The 25,930-nt window shown below is 42.1% G+C and overlaps 1 protein-coding gene across 2 annotated transcripts in view; it reads right to left on the bottom strand.

The window, feature by feature from the left end:
- The window catches only part of RUNDC3B (RUN domain containing 3B), a 160,736-nt gene that overhangs the window by 96,659 nt on the left and 38,147 nt on the right, over nt 1-25,930 (bottom strand). For both annotated transcript variants that reach the window (XM_054016713.1, XM_054016712.1), the window contains exons 3-5: nt 10,040-10,173; nt 6,028-6,113; nt 3,315-3,404 (exon numbers count right to left, since the gene is read on the bottom strand). In XM_054016713.1, coding sequence (XP_053872688.1) covers nt 3,315-3,404; nt 6,028-6,113; nt 10,040-10,173 — 310 coding nt within the window. The remainder of the gene's footprint in view (nt 1-3,314; nt 3,405-6,027; nt 6,114-10,039; nt 10,174-25,930) is intronic.

Below are 25,930 nucleotides of genomic sequence, written 5' to 3' on the forward strand. Positions count from 1 at the left end.
GTATTTTTTGTCTGCTCTCTTGCATGTGGGAGGTGTTGTGGCTGGTGTCTGCCATATAATTTTTGCTGGGTCCAGCAAAGCCTCATTAATGAGAAGTGCAATGTGGGCATGTACAGGACATTGAGCAGCTTGTGTTGCAACTCCTTAACCTCTTTCAGCAGAATTTTTAAAGAATCCACTACCCTCTTGATAAGGTCCTGAAATTGTTTGACGTTATCTGCCAAGGTTGGTGGAGGAGGCATAACAGCTTTAACAGGAGAAGTTGAAGAGATATTGGTTGAAGTAGTAATCTCTTTGTCTAGTCTCACTTTCTGTTCCTCAAAGGTCTCCTCTTGCAGAGCATGAGGTCTAGACAAACTGTTGAAGATCATCTTCTCCTATCCCTATGCAAAACACTATGGACCCTCAATAACTGGTGTCTATAGGCTACCCAGGAGTCCCAGTAAGGCCACTGAGGTAGTGCAAAGGGCATGGGTGGGGCAACCAAGGATGTCCATACCAACTGGATGTGTTGTGTCTCTCATAATGGTAAGCTGGTTCTGCAGAGGCCTCAGGCTGGCTCATTCTCTGACAGTGGAATGGAGAGCCTTCAACAGATGAGACTGAATGATAAGTAGTCGCTGAACTAGTCTTCTGCAGAGCCGAAGAACTAAATACTGGGGCTCTAGACAGGGACAGCTCCAGGCACCAGCCCTCCAAGCATGTGCTTGGGGCGGCACCTGGAGGGGGGCGGCGCTCTGGCCGGTCGGGGAGAGCGGGGCCCCGGCCGGGCTCAGCACCCTCCCCGCAGCTCCCCGGCCAGCCGGGGAGAGCGGGGCCACTGCTGCGCTCCCTGCCGGGGGGCCAGGAACAGCAGGAAGCTTTTTTGCCTGGGGCGGCAAAAAAGCCAGAGCCAGCCCTGGCTGTAGAGGCCTGTGACAGTACTGATGTAGAGAAGCTTGTTTTCTCTCTACCGCTCCATTCACGCAACAGTACCAAGCTTCTGGAGCCTGAACTCTTAGAATCCCTAGGCTTGCTGGCAGTGCTGATACCTGAGGAGCCTGCAGCCTCGTAGGCACAGAGGGAGAGATTGGTGAGTGCCAAGGTGGTAGACCTTGTCAGGGATCATCTCTTTGTGATAGAGAATCTATCTAGTGGACTTGAAGCCCACTTTTTTGAGGCTTTTTGAGAGGAATCCAAAGATTTCCTCTTCAAAGCTGCAGGGGAATACTGAGCAGAGGAAGTCAATGGAATGGGCCTCACTGGAGACCGCTGTACGTGATGGAGGGGAGGGCTGTTCGGAGTGAACTTTCCATCATTAGCAGCCGGAATTTTAGCTCATGGTTCTTTTTGCTCTTGATTTTAATTTAAGGCAGAAAGTACACTTCTGAGGCACATGTGACTCCCCAAGACCGCGAAAGCAGCAGAAATTTCAGTCATTGACCAGGATTGCTTCATGGCAGGAAAGGCAACATTTAAACCAGGGAGAGCCAGGCATACTCTGTCCAGGTTTCACTTCCCCAGAGGGAAGAGACAAGGAAAAAATAAGGACAGGAAGTAGTTTGCTATTTTAATAAGAAGAGAAAAGAGGGTTTTTGTTTGTTTGTTTTTAAAGAAAAAGGGGAGTACTAACAATAACTAATGGAAACTATGAACTAACACTAACTAACTCGAACAAGATAAGATATAAATGAGGAAATTTCAATTCAGATGCTGCTGGGGCGCCATCTCAGGCTGACTCGGTTGAGAAGGAAGTAAGGGCAGTTTGCCCACGCAGCACTATATAGCTCTGATGCAGGGCACAAGACAGGGAGAACATATGTGTGGCCTGGACAGACACTGCTACCTAAAATCTCCAATCTGAGGTGCAGTGGGTGCGAATGCCTCTAAAGTGGAGTACTCATAGGGACACTACTTGAACTAGTAAGAGTTCCTGTGGTCCATTCTGTCTGTCTTTACTCATTCTTGGAGTAAATGTACAGCAGATGAAGTTTCTGGGTGAAGTGTGTCTTTCACCAAGACATGCCTTATATTAACGTTTGATGCTGGAAATACTTCTGGACACAAAGTGCCTCTTTTGAAGACTGCTCCTCTGATTTTTGACTCCACTACTATAGTTAGAACAGAGATTAAAAATTCTAACTTTACTAAGAGTATTAAGTATGAGAAAGACAAGATAGATAAGGTAAGAACTTTTATTGGACCAACTTCTGTTGGTGGAAGGTACAAGCTTTTGAGGTACACAGAGCTCTGCTTTAGGTCTGGGGAAGGAAACAGAGTGTCTGAGATAAAATATCTAGCATTAACTCTAAAATACCTACATATCTAATGGTACTATAGATGAAATCCAAGAGATATGGAGAAGTTCACTTTTGTCTAATGCTGCGGTTGAAAGGAACTGGGGAACAGTAGACGCCATGCCACATTATAGCCTTGCCTTCATAACATTTTAGAGAGGGCGTGTGAGCACTCTAACAGGCACTGCTTAGAACAGGTTCTACTGTCTAGGCTGCACAAACTGGCACAACCCAAGAATGGGAATTTGCAGAGGACACTCGAAGATGAACAGGAAGCTAGAATGGAACAAATAGTGCCACCACCTTAACTACAGATCCTGCTAAAGTGTACAGTAGCCGAAGCACTTTAACACATTTCTGAACATTTAAAGCAAATATTTGTTTGAAGATCAACTACATTATGCTAGAACGGACAAACTTAAAATAGTATAACGTTAAAAAGAATCTTTTTAGTCACTTAAATCAGTGTTTTATCTGAAATTTGAGCTGCAATTACCAAAGTACTCATGCAACTGACGAATTTGACAGATGTCAAAAATTAATCATTCATTCTGATGGTAATGAAGGGACACTTATTTGAACAACATTTTTAGTCAGTACAGGAGGAAAAGAACTGAAGAATAATGGATGTGATGCAAAAGTGGTTTCTCTTAATGCATCAAAATATCAGCAACTGATGCAACTGATCATTGGTTGAAGTTTAGACTAGGACACGCAGACGTGTGTGTTTTTGTTGCCTTAATACACGGAGACAGAAGAGGAAAGAAATGAGCAACATGCATACACAAGCCAAAATCCATGCTGGAGCACACAGTTGATATTCTCTTTCATGAAGGATATTATTTATTTGTATTATAGCAGCATATGCAAGTTCCACTCAAATTGGCACCCCATTGTGCTAGGCACAGTATACGAAAAAGACATCTTTAACTACACTGAAAACTGGTTTAAAGGTTCCAGAATCTACAAATGATTAAAAAATAAAGGTTAGGATATATAGTTTAGTATAACTAAACACCTGTCAGACAAACTGAATACCTGAAGTCAATAGCATTGAGTCCCAACAGCATGCCAGCAAGCATATTTGCTTCCTCTCCCAGGACAATTGCTCCATCTTCATAAAATCTCCTTCAAGAAACAAAAATGGTTTTCACCACACACACACAAAAATCAAACAAAAAACCCCCAGAAATGAGCTCCAATCTCTGTTCTAAATAATAATTCAGCTATCACATTGACTATTCAAGTTATTATTATTTTTTTAAAAGACTTTTTAAATCCAAATAAATGAAAACAGCCACTGGCTGCCCAGATGGCATTCACATTTCACTTCCGGTAAAGCAAAGGAAGAGATCACTATAAAGGAATACATTCAAGAGGGGGGCAGGGAAGTGATCCATAATGATAAAACTATTTTAAAATGTATCAAATCCAGACATTGCCAAACAAAATAACTAGATATATGTTAATTAATGTATTAGGAGACTATTTCATGCCCTTGAGAAATAGCAGTAGAAAAGGATAAGCCAAAAAACAACCCTCACCCCCCAAAAAGAGAGAGAAAAATACAATTGGAGTTTTACTTGTGAATGAGAATGTGTGTCATGCCTACTGAAAGAATGACAATTGATGCCACTGTAAAAGCCTTTTTCATCTATATTTCTTAATTGTACTTAGAGTTAATTTTAAGACCCAGTATTCAGATTTAACTTTCAACAGTTGGCTATATTAGCAGACTACACTCCTATTTTTAGCAGCATAGTGTCCCACTGCCTCCCCACTGCTGAAGCCTTTCCCTGCCAGAGGCAAAGACTCTCACAGTGCATGAAAGATCACTGAAAGACTGGGGCCTAAGGTAAAACACCAAAATCCACATTTTAGAACCTAAATAAATGGCCTGATTTCAAAAAGGGCTAACCACATCCATCTCCTACTGAAATTAATAGCACCAGCAGATGCTCAGCACCCTTAAAGTCAGGCCACTTATTTAGGTGCCTAACTTTAGGAACTCATGTTTGAAAATTTTGGCCATATATATGTGTATGTGTATGTGTATATAGATAGATAGATAGACAGATAAAAATAAAAACTTAAAGACATAAATCTCTAAATAATAATTCTGGATAATTCAACTGATATTGACATAATTATACACAAATTTATATGAGAATTCAGTTAATTCTATAACTCCACACAGGAAATCACTGGTTTAGTCCTCTGCTGCTTGTGGATTGGGAACCCCAAAATGTTTTGCTTTAGTGCTGAGTAACTGGAAATCTAAACTTCCAGCACCAAAAGTTCAATATTACTAAAAGTAATTTCATAAGTTGAATGTATAACAACCATTAATTTAATTCTAAAGGTCTACTGAAACACAGAATCTGTATACATTTCAAGGTTATTGGGAACTTCCTCACATTCCAAATGAATGGTGATAAAGGTTTGTTTTCTAAAAGCTAAACTAGTGAAACAGCCAGCTAATCATAATTATTGTTATCTATTACCTAGCAAGTTAAACTACTGGACATGAACAAAGAGTGTCAGCTTAAGAGGACTTTTTTTTAATAACAAAATTCTTTAGAAGAAAAATTAATAAAACAAGAGTTAAGCATGTCTTAAAAAAAAAAAAAAAAAAAGCCTAAGTGCTTTAAGAATTTCTCACACAGTTCAAGTGTAAGTATACCTGGATAAATGCTTATAATTTTAAGCAAAGAGCATGTGACTGGAGGGCTCAGTTAATTCATCTGTAAAATGGGAATAATATCTACCTGACACTGGTGCAATTTAAGATTTGTAAAGCACTTTGAGATCCATGGACAAAAAGTGTTACAGAAGAACAAAATATGGCAAGTGAAATTATTTTCCCTTACTCAATTTTGTTGCTGTTCTTTGAATATTCTTCAGTCTATTTAAGTCTTTCTGCTATCGTGAGGCCTGATACTCGCTTTATTATAGGGGCAGTCTCAGCTCTATATACAGAGACCCTTCTGATCTATGACATGAAGCCCCTGCAAGAGCAACCCAAAACAGCAGCAACATATTTTGATACCATATCTATCATACTACAAGCTCATATTAGCTTTCCTAGCCACTATTGCCTTCTCTTTTATTAAGACAATATAACTACATAATTGGTATATTATCAAATATAACCAAAGTTATTACATTATACAGCAGTACTTCACAGCTATAACCAACACTGGCGTGCATTAATTCTAACCTTTCCCTCTGTCCTTACTAAAGTACTTTGCCAGAAGTCTCTTCCTTCCCCCCTAAGTTATGCCTGGGGAAATTCTCCATAATAACTGGGACAAATTTAAAAGTTCTTTCACTGTGTTTCTGAGGGCTTTTTAATCTAAAGGCACTTCCTCTATCTTGAAGACGACCTCAGACCAATGTTTAATTTTTTACCTTTATGTAGGCAACAAGCACCAACCCCTCTTCCAAAGTTTAGTTTCCTATCTCACTGATCCTCCCCAAAATCTTCATTAAAAAAAAAAAAGAGCCAAACTTTTATCAAAGAGGAATATACAAGTTTCCAATTATGCCAATGCTAACATACAAATACAGGCCTCTAGATCAGTCTGCAAAGGCAGCAACGGATACCCCTCATACAAACTAAACACACCATTTCTGCTATTTACTGCTTATTCTTATATAGCTCAAGTACCAAGTTCATTCCCAAACCCAGGTCTTTTGCCTAAGCAACATTTTGAAATTTAGCATTAAGCAAATAAAAGGACTTTAAGACCTGGTTGTTTTGAAGTCTCTTAGAGCTGCAGAAATATATTCTGACAAATGTTTTTCCATAAGTGCCACTCTGATCCACGCTCTGCCCTGAAAGGAGGAAGAAACAATATCAAATACTTAAATCACATACTGTACTAAAAAGCATTCTGTTTATTTGAACCTCTGGAAAACAAATCAGACCAGTACAGCTGGAGGGGGGAAAGCCACTACACAATTTGCTACTAAAAATATTAATTTGGTATTTAATGTATACTTGACTACAGGAATAAAAAAACAAAACAAAAAAAACCACACAAAACATATTTCTCACATTTTACAGGGGTATTCAAATAAGAATTCTGAAGTAGCAATCTTTCCTTCAAGAATATAGAAGTGGCTAACTTTGACTCAGATGTACAAAATATTTCTAATTTAATGAAAACAGATGTGAAAGCTTTGGCAGCTTTCCAAACCTATTTCTGTAAATAAGTTTTGCAACATACCTTTACTTTGGAACTCCTTGTAAACTGCATTTTTGCAATTACTGAAATCTGTTTATCAATCAGTAATTTTACACAGAATTATATTATAAAATGATGTCTGACTATACATAATTTTAAAAGCTAAACTTTGGGTTAAATATTTGGCAGTGCAATCTATAGTATTTTCTAATTTAAATTTTTTCACTGGTGCCAGTCAAATATACCTGACAAGGAATTGACATGTGCATCATTGGAAGAAGAATTAGTAGGTATGTCTTTTTTTTTTTTTTTTAAGCATTGGCCATAGAGCCCTTTACACAAAAGAATAATGAATTTATCACAGGAATAAAACTTGCAGGAACACATCAGAAAATAGCATTATATGCTGATGACTTTTTTTTAATCTAACCTGAATATTTCCCTAAAATTCGTATCTAAAGAAATCCAGGATTTTGGGAGTGTCTGGCATTAAAGCTGAACTATTAGCTATAAATTTGCCAGCCCTCTAAGAAGTCATGCCTCTGGAAAACATTAGGGTACAAATGAGCATGGGAATTAAAATCTGAAAATCTAGAACAGCAGTATGATTTAAATGTCAAACCACTACTTCAGCAAATGAAGAGAGCTTGGAGTGCTGGTGGAAGTATGCAATTTCTTAGTTGGGAAGAATAGTCATGGTCAAAATTAATATTTTGCTAAGGCTATCCTTTTTGTTCAAAATCTTTCTATAATCATCCCAGATAAAATTCTAACAGGAATATAGAAAATAACATTAGTATTTATACGGAATAAGAAGAGACTGAGTGTGAATGCAGACATTTTGTACAGACTTATTAAAACAGGATGAAGAAGCTGTTCCAAGTATTTTATGGTATTATCAAACCAGCCAGCTCAAAACAATAGTGGATTGGGGGTGTTCTAGAGCACCCCATCACTGGGTCTTTACTGAAGAAAAAAATTGGGGAATATGCTAGGTTACCACAGATTAATATAAAAAATATCCTCCAGAAATGTATATGTATTCTTTAAAAATGGCTAATATCTCAAAGCCATAGAGAACTAAAAGTAAAATAAAATTATTTGTCCTTGCCAACTATACCCATTGCAAATAATCCAGATTACATGAACCTGAAAGTTTTATAGATAGGGAAAGCCATGGAATACATATGGTTGACCAGCTGTTCAAAGAAACTTTTCTAATTTATTTAGAAATCAAAACTTTAACTGGCTGTGACACAGAGGACATTGGTGGTTCATTATTCTATGTCAGCAACTCTTTTCAAGAAAGACAAACTCATTATACCTAACACATTGTTGTCATGACATATAGCCAAAAGATGGCACGTAATATATCATTGGAAAATTAGTAACTTATTGATCATTAATATTCTTGCATGATGTATGTACAGGCTGTGTACAAAGTTATAAATGAGCTAGAATTAGGTTCTTAAAATGTGTTTGGCAAACAACGGAAAATCCCAATCTGCCCTATACAAAGGAATGTGTATTTCCTTGTCTGACCAGCCAGATCAGACAGGGACAATGAAGATCTATTTACATAAGAGGTAACAAAGCCATCAACCTACAGAGTGGGAAACAGAAGATCTTAAACTCAACGGGGGATGGAGACTCTACTCCCTGGAAGTCTTCCTGCATCTTGAAGGAGAGTTAATGACCTTTGGGAAGACAGCATAGTGCCTGCACCCCAGTAGGAGAGAGAAGCTTGGTCTAGGGCTTACTTTTTAAATAATACATTTCAAAAGGTTTACTGGACTATAAAAAGAAAAAGGAAAGAACCCCAAGGTTATCCATTACTTGGGGGATTCAAGGGGTCAGAGCTCTTGAAATCACAGAATGTTGGGTCATTCAACCAAGTCTCTGGAATTGATACAGGTGATAAACCTGCTTAGGCAAAGACTGTAACTCACTAATGGTTTCAGTCTTAGAAGTGTATTTTCACTTTTGTTTGCTTGCAACCCTTTCTGTTTTTATTTCTTATACTTGGTATCACTTAACCTATATCCTTTTGTTAATAAACTTGTTCTGTTTTTCCTACAAACCAACTCAGTGTTGTGCTTGAAGGGAAGGGTGCATTACCCCAATTAAGTTACTAATCTGTAATGCCCCAACTCTTTAAAAGAGCAGCAAATATCTTCAGTGAATGCAAAGTGATAGGGTCTGTACATTGAAGAGAGACAACTCTAAGGTGCTCAGTGGCTGAGTTCATTGATTGTTACCTGCTAGGTAAGGCTAAGATTGGTAGAGTCTCAAGGAGTCTGCTGGTTGAGAAGATACTCTGGGGTGGCTGAGAGCTGACACACACAATCTAATCTCCAACAAAGTTCAATCTTACTGTGGCAGAGAGATAACACAGTGGCTCCAACCAGTGTGTGTCAGACTAGCCCACTCTCCTAAGGCACTTTCAAGTTAGATATTATTTTCTCCACTTTCTAGAAGAGTGGTTTTTATACAGAAACTAACTTTAATAGAAATGTTGGCTTCTGGTCGATTAGGGGAGAAAACATTGTCAAACTTTGCAGACAACTTTCCCAACAAAGAAATGTCCCCATGGCACAGAGGAAGAAGGATTTGTACAGACAAATTACCCCAGAAGAATGTGTTTTGATCTGCGAAACAGGACCTGCAACCTCAGCGTGTAGCATGATAAAAGAAAATTTCTTTAAAATACTGTTTCAATAATATGACAGTCAGATTGAAAATTATTTTATTTATATATAAAAATTGAATGAGGATAAATGTTGGAGAAATTGTGGTGAAAAGAAGAGATTTTATGCACATGGAGTGGACAAGTCCAGAGATTATTGGGAAGCACTTCATAACCAAACATTATCAATTATTGTATATTTATTACCCCTGGTAATCCTCGGGGGGCTTCCTAGAAGAAACAGTCACAAAGAAATGAAGAATTAATCTCTCATATACTAATAGCCTTTCACTGGAAAAAGAGAAACAGCCCAAAACGAGAAGAATGGTTCCAAAATAAATGGGAGGATGTTACTGAAAAATTAAAGAGGACAAAGATACTTTGTTATTTGGGTACCATTTATTCAGGACTCAAAGTACATTAACCTTCAGAAAAAAAAATCAGCATGTCTTTTTTTAAAAAATATTAATATTTGATAGACATGCCTGATTTGATAAATATGAGTAGAGTCAGTAGTTTCACTCAATTTAACAAAATCATGAGGAACAATATGTTTTGGATGGTGTGAACAGGCTCAAACTGTTATACAATAAACACTCTGTTAAATAGGAAGATTTGATGAGATTTATATTCCTACATTATTTTTCTCTAAACAAAAAAAATAAGCTCACTGTTGTAATGATTATCAATCTGTTTCTGCTGTTTACATGGCAATAATTTGTAAAACTTCCCAAATAAATAGTTATTTAAAAAAAAACAAAACACTGAAGGATTTTACAGGATAAACGTAACCATTTATATTTTCCTGTTGGGAACAAAAATAAAGATTAAGATGTACATACAATAAATTATGTAATTTGCAGCCACCTTGATGTTTTATTTCTTACCTTTGCTCTAGAAGAACTGACATTCTCCATATTCTCAATGCTGCAGATGCAATTGTGTGAAACCTTACGGCAAGCTACTCGGATATAGTCCCAGAAGCTACGAGGGCTTTCATAGCCAAACCAGGTGATCTGACCTTAATCAGAAGACAGGAGACACAAAATTGTAGGTAAAGAATATGGATTGTTAGAAACAACGAGGAAACATAGCCAATGTTTTGGATACACCTCGAGCTTTGTTACCACTGTTATTGCACTAGTATAGCTGCACCAGAGGAACTGCACCAATGCAAGTCCCTAGTGTAAATGTGCTGCAGTTGCATGGAAAGTGACTTGCACTGGTGCAGCTTACCTTGCTTTGAAACCAGTGTGTAGATAAAGGTTTGGTTTTGTCTTCCCTTTTTTTTTTTTTTTTTTTTTTTTTTTTTGTAAGTATTATATTGCCATACCACCCAGAGCTCTAAATTGTAATCAGGGTCCCAGTGTACTTCACAAACTCAAAGGCAGGGTTCAAAAACAGCTAAAAACTCAAGTGCTGATAGTGACAATGGTTTTTTACTAGATAGGGCCATATACACTTTATGAATAAAAAGAATCAAAGACAGAATGAGAACCTGTTCCATAAAGTTATGCTTTACAGCAATTTTAAATTTATTCCCATTTGTTCTATACCATTGCTCCTATGCCAGCAGTTCCTAAACTGTGGGTAGTGACCCCATCACCATAGGGCACCATTTTGCTATGTACAGCATGACCTTGCACATACAGTGAGTGTGAGATCACTGTGCATGCAGGATGCCATCCTTCACACAGCATGTCCTTGCATACACCATATGTACAGGGTCCTACACTGTGTGTAGGAAGCCATTTTGTAGAGAAAAATGGCATCCTCCATTCAGCGTGACTTCTCACATTGCACACCGTGACCTTGCACGCAGTGTAAGGATGCCATGCTGTTCTTCAAAATGACAACTTGTATGCTGTCTGGGGTCCCAGCAGGAAAGTCTTCATTAAAGTGGCATCATGCTGCCAAAAAGCTTGAGAACCCCAGTCCTATGCCAACCAGTAGCAGATTTTGGGGCCCTGGCAGTTGGCTTCCCATTGGAGGAGCAATCACTGATGTGAAGTCTAAGTATTTTCTTATTGCAACTTGTTTTACGTGCAGTATATAAATCCACCAGTCTTTGAATACAGGCAGTAAAACAGCATGTAGCAAATTCCCTTTCAGAAATCTTAGCCCAAAAAAAAAAAAAAAAAAAAAAAAAAAAAAAAAAAACACACACCCTTGCATGGTTTGCCCAATTGATTAGCGTGATTAAGGCAAAGGGCAAACTCTCCTGTTGCTTGCAATAGCTCCCCCAAAACAATCACCACAAAACAAACACAGCGTTTCTTCCAAGACTGAATAGTGCTTGTGTAACACCAACAGACCCCGCTCATCAGCGGATGGGATTGAACCTGGGACCTCTGGAGCTTAGTGCATGAGTCTCTACCGCATGAGCAAAACGCCAACGGGCTGTTAGCTAAGGCTGTAGAGCAGACCCATTTAACTCTAAGTGGTCTTGGTGCCACTAGTGTGGACAGAACACCACACCCTGGAGATGTGTAGGTTACACTCACACGCAAAGAATTTAAAAAACTGTGTAATGTGCTATCTGATGACTAATCATAACGATAGATATGCAGTTTCTCCATACAAAGCTCAAATCTAGATAAAAAAAGAAAAATTCCTAGAAACTAAAACTTAAGAAATAAAAGATCTTTGCTTCTTTCCCCTTTAAAATATAGTCTCTTTAAAAAGTTAAAACCTCAAATATCAGTCTTACGTGTTCTTCCCTTAAAGTTGAACCACCTCATATGCTTAAAATGCCAGAGTGAGTGAAATCAGGTGGCAGAACCTCCTCTCTTGTAAACTGTCGTACCTACAAATGCAACTATGACAATTTACATCAGCTGAGGCTCTGCCCCAGCTCTAGAACGCTCAAGCCTAATTTCCAGAGGGCATTTGCTAACTGACTTGCCACCTCACCTCCTGACCTTGCCACATGAATTCATGTAGGGAGTTAAAAATCTGAAGAAAGACTTATAAAAAAAAAAAAAATAGGGAGAAGCAGGTATAGTATCTCAATCCTTCCACTCAAAGGGACAGCAATCACAAGGATTTCCAATGTACCAGAAACTTATAGATTTTCAGTTTCTTCTATTATTTAAAAGAACCAGTGAGGATTTTTATCCCCAAAGAAGCTAGTTGTTTCCACAAAAAGAGGAAATATATAAATACAGGATGCACAGTGGATACCAGGAGATTTAACCGGCTAATGACAGACTGAAATAGTTACCAAAAGAATGTGGAAATAATCTGTTTTTAATCCAGGCTGATAGATGATGGCAGTCAAGAAGTTTCCGGGAGATTTTAAAAGAATCCAGATGGGCTTCATTCACAATACCAGAACGGAGCTTGGGGGAAAAAAAAATATATTTTGTTTTTTTTCCAAAAAAACCTTTGCCTATGAAAAATAATCTTGGCCAGCCTGTTTCATTCATTCATTCTCCCTTCCTTTAGAATTTGCTAGAATTGTGTCTGAAATACCTTCCAAAATGTCAAAAGATTCCCTATTGCTTAAAGATCATGTTTCCTTTGGTGAGGAATCATTATTTTTAGATTTTTTTTCCTGACTGTCAAAGTTTACTTCCAATTCTCGGATTTTTTATTTTTTTTTAAATGGGGAAAAAGACTGAGGGCAAATAAAACACTTACCAAACAGTCAATAAAATGTCAGGACAATCAGAACCCAGCACTTCCCAAAGTACCCGGCAAGCTCCAGGCCAATGATTAGCAAAACTGTATGACTTTCATGTGTGAAAGTCTGAGCAATTTAAAATGACATTCAATTTTTTTTGGGGGGGGTGGGGGGTGGGAGGAGAAGAGCTGTTTGGTCTTCTGTAATGTAATTTAAATGAAAATCCAAGATTATAACTGGAATGCAGGGTATTAGTTACCAAGTGTTTGTAACTTAACTTTCATGTGTTTAGGAAATGCTGAATAGTTATTATGACTTTTTTCTATATTGTAGTTTAAATAAATTACCAAAACAATTGAAACTGCTGTGATTACACTGCATTATTTTGACAAAAAGTATGCAGAATTTTGATGCAGAATCCCCCCAGGAGTAAAGAATACCTCAGAGGAACACCAAGAACACCAAGTTAGCCAAGGCTTCAGACTACCTGAAAGATGCCCCAGTCTAACTGCAACAAACGGAGGGGAAAAAAAACTGTTTAAAATATCCCACATTCTGAACTTTTTAGGCCAGAATTCTTAGACCAGCTCCCTAGCTTTTGTACCCATTCTTAGGGAAGGTCAGTAGATTATACATCTCCTGATAGTTAGTTAAGAAATTAACAAGGACAAACTCAGGCCAGAATTGGTTCACCCTAGAACAGAGGTCGGCAACCTTTCGTGATGTGCCGAGTCTTCATTTATTCACTCTAATTTAAGGTTTCGCTTGCCAGTAATACATCTTAATGTTTTTAGAAGGTCTCTTTCTAGAAGTCTAAAATACATAACTAAACTATTGTTGTATGTAAAGTAAGTAAGGTTTTTAAAATGTTTAAGAAGCTTAATTAAAAATTAAATTAAAATGCAGAGCCCCCGGACTGGTGACCAGGACCCGGGCAGTGTGAGTGCCACTGAAAATCAGCTCGCATGCCGCCTTCGGCATGCATGCCATAGGTTGCCTACCCCTGCCCTAGAACCATAGAGGCCCAGTATACCCCCTCACATGAAGCCTTAAAGACCTTCACAGCCAGAACTGCCAAGTATCATGCTTCTCACATTACACTCATACATGTGGCATCCCTCTCATGCCTGCCTACATCTCAAGTAAAATCTCACTCATAATGAGACATTCCTCATGAGATGGGCTGGAAGCCAGGAGACTGATTTCTGCTCTCACCTCTTCTACTGACTAACTGTAATATTCACATGCATTTTACATCCATTAACAAGTCAGGCCTCATATTTCTATCCTAGGAGGGAGGTAAGCATCATTGGGACCATTTTACTAATAAGTAACACGCTTCATGAGGTCATTTCAGGCACAGCGGGGGATCATACCCAGGTCTCTAAGGTTAGAGGACACAAGTATCACCCACTTTGTCACAATGGCATTCAGAATGAATATACCACAGCAATGTGCTTGATGATACTGCCTGTAACCACTACTCTAACCACCAGACCATAGTCTTCTCCCAGAACCAGAGAGAGAACCGAGAAAACCAGACATCCTGTATTCGACAGTTGTCTTACAAATAGTTGTGTAGCCCACTTGAGGCTTGTCTGCATAGAGGATAACAGCCTGTTTCTGCTATCAGCAACTCTTAACTCTAGTAGAAGAGGTATGGGCTGTGGATCTGCAGGTTCTGGCTTCAAACCCTACACCCTGTCATGCTTACAGAGCTAACTGCACCTTTGACTCCTCTCCACCCCCAATTATTTTGAGTGCACCCCTCTGAGGCACTAAGCCTCATGCCCTTACGTTTTCTGTGAAGGAATCCCATAATTCTCCTACTCTTAGACCAGATCCTGGGCTCCAGTTCCCTGTGCACGGGGTTGCCACACCACTCAGGTTTGTCCCAGCCACGCAGGACATTTGGATAGTAGAAAGGAACTTTTTAACTAACACCTCAGTAGTTGCAGGATTAAAGTTGAGTGTGCCTTTGGCCGCTTGCAGGGGAGGTGGTACTCGCTAATGACAAGACTAGAGGCTGCCTTGTGCTTCTATGTAGAATAGCCAGTGTACTCAAATAAACTGTTTAATGTACTGGTATACACTGCATAATAATTTTTTTTTAATTTTTAAGTGATTTGCGTTGTCTCTTGTTGGAATTACAACATACTTTATGTATGGGACGTGCTTTTATGAAACTGTAGTCACCCTTGAACTAAAAGATATTTGAGAAATAGTGCAAATTAAAACTTAGTCAATAGAAGTGTGCAATTTCACTAACAAAAAAACAATATAAGCTCAAGAACAGTAAAGCGCAATCTTAATTAAGAGTCCAATCACAAAATGCACATACACATCGCAGCAGTAATGTTCACAGCCATGTGTAGATGTGCTGTCTTCTTGGTCACTTTGCCTTTGGGGCTGGCCACAGGACCCTGTGGTGGATGAGGGCTGCTGCATGGCATTGATGGCTGGCCACCGGGTTTTTGGAATGCCATGGGAGAAAGGCTTGGGGAGGGCTGAAGGGTTCAAAGAAGGCCTCCTGAAACTTGCTGTTCTTTGTGCCCTGTGCCCAGCTAACAAACAGGAGCAGCAAACAGTAGAGTCTTGCCACAGAGTTCTCACGGTAAAGGAGAAATAACTATGTAACCCTTAGAGGGAGTGTGTTGTCTGCTAGTTGGTTTGTTGTTGTGAGCTTGTTTGCTTGCCGTGTGCCTGCTTGGTTGAAGTTTATAGTGTGATCTGTTTAGGGCACTGTGTGCGGCCTGCTAGGCAAGGCTGAGAGCTTCCTAATGAGGCTCTAGCCTGCCATCCTTTGAACCCTAATCCCTTTAGGATCCCTTGACAAGGGGGCAAGGCTAACTCAGGGAGAACAGAGATTTTAAAAGCCAGCTCCCAAGCAACCAGAGAACCTAGCAAACAGGAGGAGCAAACGGGAGAGCATGGAAGCCAGTTCAACCTAATGAACATTCTCTAAAAAGTTAGGCCAATAGTTCTCCCACCACCATCACCCACAAAAAACAAACACACAACAACAAACCTCACACAAACAAACAATAAACTGCTACAAGAGTAAAAATAATGCAGGCAGAAGTCGAGCGGCAGAGTGGGGACTATCCACTTTATTACATTGAATGCAACACTTATGATTACCTGCCTTGTGTGCGCACTCAATGCAAACAGATCATGGCCTTCAGAGATAGAGTACAAGCTCTTCAGAGCATAATAGTTGAATTGGAGGAGCTAAGGGAGACAGAAATACATAGACAAGACTTTCCAGGACACAGTAAAGCTGTCCCTCCCACCATCTAACAGCCTCTGTACTGTTGAGGAGGATAATCTCAGAACGAGAACATCAAGCTGGAGTGGAGAGAAATGAACCCATAGTTGCGACCCTCCTTCCAGATGTCATCGTCCTATCGCACTAAGGATACCCCACCAGAGCAGGTGATCCCTGTTACTAGAAAGAAAAACAAAATAGTGGTGGGGGAGTCAATTATTAAAAATAGATAGTTGTGTTCGTGGTGACCAGGAGAACCACACGGTGAACTGCCTGCTGGGTTTGAAATTTGTGGCCCTCTTGAGACATCTAGGACAGACGTATGTGCAGTGCTGGGGAGCAGCTGGTAGTCATGGTACAAGTAGATACCACTGACATAGGGAAAAGGTAGGAGACAGGTCCTGGAGGCCAATTTTAAGCTGGTAGGTAAGAGATTAAAGTCCAGGACCTCCATGGTAGCATTCTCTGAAATGCTTCCAGTTCCACATACAGGGTCCATTACCCAGGAAGAACCACAGGGTCTCAATGCATGGATGACACAATGATGTTCAGAGGAGAGATCTAGATTTATTAGAAACTGAGGAGTTTTTTGGAAAAGGAGGAGCCTGTACAAAAAGGATGGATAGAGCCCTGCCTGGGTACAAAAATGTGGATCCGCATCCGACAGGATCAACCCACAATCTGACCCATGATCCACTAGCCGTCTTTTACCTGTATCTGCATCTGCACCAGCAGCAGCAAGCCATCTTACAAGGGCTAGTAACGGAGATCGGAAGGAGCAAGGGGGAGGGTGGGGTCTTGCAGGGAAGAGGTAGTGTGAGGGTGGGGACTGGGGGTAAAAGGGCAGTATGGGGGCGGGGTCTTGAGGAGAAAGGATGGCACAGAGGGGTAGGCTGAGAGGAAGGGATGTTGCATCATGTGCTGCTCCTGGGGGCTCCTGAGCAACGGAACATGGCAGCAGCAGTGCATGTTGCATCACACAGAGGGCTGGAGGAGTGGGGTGCCAGGGCCCAGCCCACTCCAATCCCTGGAGGCAGGCCCTGCTGCCCACGAGGTGGCGGGCTGCAATATGGTGGGGATGCTGGTGCTGCCCGAGGGGCCTGAGCTGCTGGACAGGAAGAGTCGCGGCGAGCGGGTGCTGGACAGCCCCGACTCTGACCTGCCACCAGCCCCAAATTAATTTTTATAATCGGTCTGTTGCAAAGACGTAAGGGAGATTCCTACACCTGAGGATTCCTATGCCGTAAATGATCTGGAAAAAGGGGTAAATAGTGAGGTGGCAAAATTTGCAGAGGATACAAAACTACTCAAGATAGTTATGTCACAAGCAGACTGCAAAGAGCTACAAAAGGGTCTCAGAAAAATGGGTGACTGGGCAACAATTTTGCAGATGAAATTCAATGTTGATAAATGCAAAGTAATGCACTTTGGAAAACATAATCCCAACTATACATATACAATTATGGGTTCTAAATTAGCATCAAGAAAGATGTTGGAGTCATCATGGACAAGTTATCTGAAAACATCCGCTCAATGTGCAGTGGCAACTGAAAAAACAGAGACTGTTGGGAACCATGAGGAAAGGGATAGATAATATCTTAATGCCACTATATAAGTCCCTGGTCTGCCCACACCTTGAATAGTGCATGCAGTTCTGGGTGCCCCAGCTCAAAAAAGATACATTAGTATTGGAAAAGATACAGAGAAGGGCAACAAAAATGATTAGGGATATGAAACAGCCCCCATATGAAGAGACTACTAAGGCGGGGACATGATAGAGGTCTATAAAATCATGAATGGTGGGGAGAAAGTGAATAGGAAAGTGTTATTTACCCTATCACATAACACAAGAACCATGGGTCACGCAATTAAATCAATAGGGAGCAAATTTAAAACAAACAGAAGGAAGTACATCTTCACACATGGTCAGCATGTGGAACTTGTTGTCAGGAGACGTTGTGAAGGCCAAAAGTATAAGTGAGTTCAAAAAAAGTATTGGATAAGTTCATGGAGGACAGGTCTGTGACACTATATGGAACTGGGGGACACTTTAGGATATTATGAATACCAATATTGTAAAACTGCGATGAGTTGTGCAGATATGCTGTGTAAGGTAGCAGCAAAAATGTTACAATTTGCCAAGTATGATAATCTTGTTTGTGTGTTTGTATCACTTTGTATTGTAAGTTATATGTATGGTATGTTTGTAGTTCCAAACTTGTGCTGTGCATCTGGCTGACACTCCTGATAGATTGGCATCAGCACTACTTAGCCTGCTTGATGGCCCATCAAGAGACATCAGCTATACAACTGACCAATTGAGAAAAGGCAAGAGATGACTCAGCAAGGCATGCAGGGGTATGCTAGGAACACAACTCTAAGGCTTCCAGGTCATGGGCTGTGCAGCTTGTTTGGAACAAAGGAAATACAAGTTGCATGGCAAAAAGACTATAAAAAAGACAGCTACATCTTCTCCATTTTGTCTTCAGTCCTGCTTCTTGCCTTTGAAGTAACTGTTCTACAAACAGTCAACCATCAACCTCAACCTGGACCAATCTACACGGGAGGTCCACTTCCTAGACACCACCGTACAAATAAGCGATGGCCACATTAACACCACCCTATACCGAAAACCCACCAACCGCTACGCCTACCTTCATGCCTCCAGCTTCCACCCCGGACACACTACACGATCCATCGTCTACAGCCAAGCACTGAGGTACAATCGCATCTGCTCCAACCCCTCAGACAGAGGCCAACACCTACAAGATCTTCACCAAGCATTCTCAAAACTACGATACCCACACAAGGAAACAAAGAAACAAATCAACAGAGCCAGACGTGTACCCAGAAGCCTCCTGCTACAAGACAGGCCCAAAAGAGAAACCAACAGAACTCCACTGGCCATCACCTACAGTCCTCAGCTTAAACCTCTCCAACGCATCATCAGTGGACACCCCATCCTGGACAATGATCCCTCACTTTCACAGACCTTGGGAGGCAGGCCAGTCCTCGCCCACAGACAACCTGCCAACCTTAAGCATATTCTCACCAGCAACCACGCACCGCACCATAACAACTCTAACTCAGGAACCAACCCATACAACAAAACTCGATGCCAACTCTGCCCACATATCTACACCAGCAACACCATCACAGGACCTAACCAGATCAGCTACAACATCACTGGCTAATTCACCTGCATGCCTTAAAAATTAAAAAAATTAAAATTTAAAAAAATTAAAAAAAGTATAAGGAAGCATGCTGCTTAAGGCTGGGGAAAAAACCAACCCCCCCCCATACACTTTCCTCCATTAACAAAATGTGACAGTATTAAGTTTTAAAATTTAACCATCCTCTATGAGTTACTTTTCATTCTTATACTAAACCACAAAGTTATACGGGGCATTTTCAGTAGTCCCCAATTTTTCTATTTATACAAAGCGCTACAACAGATATCAGTCCAGCAACATTCTGCCTGCACTAGAACACTTTATCACCCATTATAATCACTACAGACTGCTTTTATCACCCCCACAAAAGGTATGGCATTCAAAGTGTATTAGTCATTTCCATCAATAAGATGCACTCTTTCAAGCCCTATGTTTCATAATGTATTTCTTCCAAAGAGATAATAAAATTATGACAAGTCAAATCTTGATTTTATTTCTCTAAAAAATTTTAAAAGTAAAATAACCATATACAGTGCTCTTTCTCTAGAATAGAATAAATTTTTACTACACCACTAGCAATTTCCTATTCTGCAATACATTATGTGAAAACTTAGCAAAAAAATGTTTTTATAATTTTGATGGCTGATATATATGCTTAAGCATTTTTTTTCAGTTTACATTTTCAAACTGCAGGAACTTATGGGGGGCAGGGCCAGACAATTGCTTAATTATAATAGACGTTGAGATTCAATAAGTTAAAGCTTTACAACTCTTAAAACACAAATTGCCAAATCCCATGTCAAAATATACAATATAAATATCCTTAAATTAGACTCTAGAAAGTCCTCAAGGAGCATTTTTCTTATTTTATCCATAAATTTTGATTAGGATGGAATTTTGTCAGTTTCATATATATATATATATATATATATATATATGAGAGAGAGAGAGAGAAAGAAATCGAACATTACTGACACTTACCAATAAAAATCTAATCCTTCCAAGCCTAATTCTGGGAAGTGCAAGTTTTTGCCTGCCTCTGTTATGACACTATTTACTGAGCATTGAAAACTTGGGCAATCTTTTACTTTTCAGCCTTATATTCCTTATTAACATTTTTGTTTGTAAACAGCTATAATCACAGTGGTAATTACAAAAGTGAAAAAAGAGGCAAACAATTTGGGGTTTGAGGATTTTTATTTTTTATTTAGAAGAATGCTCTTTTGCTGAGGTGATGCGTAGTTGTCTCCTCCCCTCCCTTCCCATATTTCTGTTTGGCCTGGTGGGGGAAGATAGGCAGGGAGAGGGGCTCCCTTCTTCTGCTGCACCTGCCCTCCGACACACTCGACCTGTCCCTGGCAGCTGGGCCCAAGCGGGAAGCAGAAGGGGCGGGCCCAGCTGCTTCTCATGCCAGCTGCTCCAGGTCACTGCTCCATGCAGCATGGCGGCTACCTGAAAGAGCCTGGCTAGGGCAGTGTCCCAGCCTGGGCCCGGCTGCCAGGGAGAGGGGCCGAACAAGCCAGAAACGTGCCGGAGGAGGAGGGCTCCGCTCGCTCAGCCCCTGTCCCTGGCAGCCAGTCTCAGGAGGGGAGGGGAGGGGAGGGGAGGGGGCTGCTGCCCCAGCCAGACTCTCTCTCAGGCAGCTGCTGTACTGCACACAGGGCTGGATGAATCTTTTGTGGGCCCTGGTGCACGGACCATGGCCCCACTCCCTGCTCCACCCATGCGCCAACCGTGCTTGGTTGCTTCCCCACAAAGCCCCGACCAGCCACCATGAGAAACGACTCCCTCCTGCTGCTCACCCAGGTCCAGCTGCTAGGGAGAGCAGCTGAATGTAACTCTGGTGGGGAGGGGTGAGTGCAGTGACCACATATATACTCCAATCTGTCTGGAAGACTGCCAAGGCTTGTGCTGGGATCTACTCCAAAATCAAGAGGCTCTTTGAGTTGTTAGAATGGCTGATTAACCTGATTGCCTTCTATGATGAGATAACTGGCTCTGTAGATCTGAGGAAAGCAGTGGACGTGATATATGTTGACTTTAGCAAAGCTTTTTATACAGTCTCCCACAGTATTCTTGCCAGCAAGTAAAAGTATGGATTGGATGAATGGACTATAAAGTGGACAGAAAGTTGGCTAGATTGTCAGGCTCAATGGGTAGCAATCAACGGCTCGATGTCTAGTTGGCAGCCGATATCAAGCAGAGTTCCCCGTCAGTCCTGGGGCCAGTTTTGTTCAATATCGTCATTAATGATGGGATAGATTGCACCCTCAGCAAATTCACGGATGACACTAAACTGTGGGGGAGAGGTATATACACGGGAGATTAGGGATAGAGATTAGGGACCTAGACAGACTGGAGGATTGGCCCAAAAAAAAAAAATCTGATGAGGTTCAACTAGGACAAGTACAGAGTCCTGCACTTAGGATGGAAGAATCCCATGCACTGCTACAGGCTGGGGACCAACTGGCTAAGCAGCAGTTATTCAGAAAAGGACCTGGAGATTACAGTGGACGAGAAGCTGGATAGGAGTCAACAGTGTGCCCTTGTTGCCAAGAAGGCTAATGGCATATTGGGCTGCATTAGTAGGAGCACTGACAGCAGATGGAGAAAAAAGTGATTATTCCCCTCTATTTGGCACTGGTGAGGCCACACCTGGAGTATTGCATCCAGTTTTGGGCCTCCCACTGCAAAAAGGATGTGGACAAATTGGAGAGAGTCCAGCAGAGGGCAACGGGAATGATCAGGGGGTGGGGCACATGATTTATGAGGAGAGGCTGAGGGAACTGGGCTTATTTAGTCTGCAGAAGAGGAGAGTGGGGGTGGGGAATTTGATAGCAACCTTCAACTACTTGAAGAAGGGTTCCAAAGACAATGGAGCTCAACTGTTCTCAGTGGTGGCAGATGACAGACCAAGGAGCAATGCTCCCAAGTTGCAGTGGGGAAGGTCGAGGTCAGATATTAGGAAAAACTATTTCACTAGCAGGGTGGTGAAGTACTGGAATGGGTTACCTAAAGAGGTGGTGGATGACCCATTCTTAGAGGATATTAAGGCCTGGCTTGACAAAGCCCTGGCTGGGATGATTTAGTTGGTGTTGGTCCTACTTTGAGCAGCGGGTTGGACTAGATGACCTCCTGAAGTCTCTTCCAACCCTGATCTTCTATGATATAGAATAGTTTGATATGATAGTTTTCAGATACTTTGCCTGCTTTGACTCAATGAAGCAACCCTCTCCAGACCCACATCTCCAAAGCTCTCCTAAATATTGAAAGGTGATGAATGCATTTGAATATGTTAATTAGAAAACGAGGAAAGGGGGAATAAAAAAAAAAAGAGTCCAAAATTCTCTCAGAGTTTGGAGGGAGAAGGAAAGGCCGTGTAGTGTGAAATTTCATGATGTATGTATATAAAGACACATATGCCATATATACTTATGCATCAAGTCCTTTGACAAAAGGATATTTGATGAGAATTTTTGTTCAATAAATCACCAAAGTTAGAAAAAGATATAGAAAGGTTCCCTGCATTGTCAAGTGGGTAATTACTCCAACAGTTTTTATCACTATGTGACAATTATATTTCTACCCAACTGTGTGAAATTTCTCTTCCCCTGACAGCATGACAGCAGATAGTAATTATGCTACTCAAATGTCAGCCTACACACAATGTTCTTCACATAAGATTTAGAAAAATAAGTAATTTATAGAGTATTAAAAGGTAAATTGCAAAATTATACATATAAATATATCCTTATGCTTTATTATCTCCATGCAACTCAATAGCTGTTTACAGAACTTGGAATTGAACTGAGATCTCCCAAGTCCCAGTCCAGCACCTTAACTGGAAGACTGGTCACCCTTCTCCATATACTCAGAAGAGCCTACTCTAGAACATGTACGAAACACAGGTAATGGATGTTCACCTAAAGCTGATGGGTGATTAGAAACTGATGCAGGGGGTGAAGGAGCAGCCAATCTTCTAGAAAACTGGATTCAGCCCCAAGACATCGCTAAATCTAGCCATGCCATGTTCAATACGGAAGAAGTGTCTCTAACATAGGGTCCTTTGGAGAGAAAGCAGCACAAGGAAAAATGTCATAGGAAAACCACAGCTAGATAAGCCATCTGTATCAGTCCTAGAAAGCCATATAACAGCCTCACAGGCCAAAGACTCACAACAGGGCTGCTAAAGGCCCTAACACTGGGCAGCAAGGCAGAGAGAACTTTCAGGCCCAAAGCCTCAGTGCAAAGGAAACCTCCATTTTCCTGATACCACACATATAGAAGGTTCCCAACTAAGGCATTGTGACAGAGTGCTGAAAGCAAACAGGTGAGCTAGCACTCTGATCACTTAGGCAGCCGTTCTCCTGGAGAAAGGTGACTGGGGATACGCATCTAATTAGCTATCCGGCTGTAAGCGCTGATGAAAAGTAGCCATTAGTTGAGGTGTATAAAAGATGACACGGAAGTGAGGAGGGAGGACCTGGGGCTAGCTGAGTCTAGTATGCTCTGAGATCTCAAGGAAGGCAGACCTCTGTTCCTCCCTTGACCTGTGGGAAAGGGCTAAAGGGCAACCAGCACTCTAAATACTTTGCTGCATGAGACTGTATTGGTGTTGGGAGTATAAATCATTCACACAAAGTTTCCACTTACTGTAGAGTGAGAGGTTTCTGGGGCATCAGAGAACAGGGACGGAGCGTGCCCCGTTACAGACATACAGAAAAATTCTCAAACAACTCTTTAACAGCATCAGATACTGAATGCTACAGTGGTGAAGAAGCCAACGAGATGGCTAGAACCAAAGTAAACAGCGCCCACTGATATCAATTACTTTAATGCAGACAAATCTCTTTAGCAAAACTCAGTCCCAGACCTTCAATTTCTTGCTGAACTCCAGAAAAGGTCTAGAGCAGGCCTGCACAACATGCAGCCCAGGGGCCACATGCGGCCCGCGTGGGCTCACCAAGTGGCCCGTGGGCGGAGGGGGGGGGGTGAGTAGACAAGCGGCAGGTGAGGGAGGGGGGCTGAGTAGGTGAGCGAGCGGGCAGTGGCAGGGAATGAGTAGGCGAGCCGGGGCAAGGGAGCTGAGGAGGCGAGTGGTGAGTCGGTTGCTGACCTGTTCTACTGATCTGGTCTTGCTTCCATCCCCTCTCCCAGGGCCGGCTCCAGGCACCAGCAAAACAAGCAGGTGCTTGGGGCGGCACATTTCTTGGGGCGGCATTCTGCCGCCGGCCATCATAGATGCCGACTCCGGGGCATGGGAAAAAAGTGCCCTCGCTGCCCCAGCTCGCCTCCACTCCGCCTCCACCTGCTCCCCTGAGCGCGCCGCCACTGCTCCGCTTCTTCTCCCTCCCTACCAGGCTTGCTGCGCGCAAAACAGCTGTTTTGCGCAGCAAGGCTGGGAGGGAGGAGAAGCCAAGCGGCAGGGTGCTCGGGGGAGGCGGCGGAGGTGAGCTGGAGCGGGGAGTGGTTCCTCTACCCCCTCTGTTACTTCCTGCACCCCCCCACCTTAGCTCACCTCCGCTCCGCCTACTCCCCTGAACGCGCTGCTGCTCCGCTTCTCCGCTCTCCCTCGCCTGAGAGGGACGGGGGAGAAGCAGAGCGGCGGCATGCCCGGGAGAGCAGGCGGAGTGGAGGTGAGCTAGGGCGGGACGTCACGGGGGGGCCCGTAGGAAGCAATGGGGGCGAGAAATGCAGCATGCCAAGGGAGGAGGCGGTCCTGGGGATTTGGGGAAGGGGTGGAGTTGGGGTGGGGCCGGGGGCACGAAAAAGAAAGGGGAGGCAGCCAAAAATTTTTTTGCTTGGGGCAGCAAAAATCCTAGAGCTGGCCCTGCCCTCTCCAAGCGTTGCAGCTGTCCAGAGGTGTCTGCCTTCCACGCCTTCCTCATTCACACCTCATTCATTCAACAGGGCAATCGATTACAAAGTGGAGGGGGGAAGATCTTATTCTACTTCTAGCAAAAAGACAATTTTTCTTTTACCTTAATTATACTACCTTAGGGGCCGCTATAACATATTACCGAGGTTCAATACTGCTGTTTCGGTGGGGCGGCGCTGGGGAAGAGGGTTTAATTCTGTGGAGCAGATGGCGCGCCGAGGGGGGGGGGGGGGGTTCGGCAGCGCTGGGGAGGTTGTTTCCGTGGGGTGGGCGGTGCTGGGGGGGGTGTTTTTCGGGGGGGGGGGGGCTGGGTGGCGCTTGGGGGGTTTCGGCCCTCAGTTGTTTTCTTTGGAGTAACATGGCCCTCGCCGCTTTACGAGTTGTGCAGGCCTGGTCTAGAGGAACAGATGTGCCTCTTCCTCTAGGAGGAGGAAGTAGTTGGTGCTGAGCTTGACTCAACTTCTTTTCTTCTCCTCCATTTTTCAATCTTCAGGATTTTTCATAACTAGTCTTGGACACCAAGACTTTGGCTTTTAAATAACAAGGCTCTTTAGACAGTGACTGTATGTTCAGGGAGTAAGGCTAACTAGACCTTTCATCTCTGGAAGGAATGACCTTCACTCAGGCACTGGGAATATTAGTTGGTTATGGACATCTTTCCCCTCCATAATGTGCACCATTTGAATCCTTGCTGGGATCAGTTATGTTGATCACAATGAGAATAAAAATTGACTGTAGAACAGGACCAAGAAACTTGCACACTAAAGTCAACCATGGAGACCATGCACCAACAAGGAACTAAGTCTAAAAACTAATCACTCACTAATAAAACTA

Source organism: Malaclemys terrapin, chromosome 2 (genome assembly GCF_027887155.1).
Source record: "Malaclemys terrapin pileata isolate rMalTer1 chromosome 2, rMalTer1.hap1, whole genome shotgun sequence".
Taxonomy (NCBI): domain Eukaryota; kingdom Metazoa; phylum Chordata; order Testudines; family Emydidae; genus Malaclemys; species Malaclemys terrapin.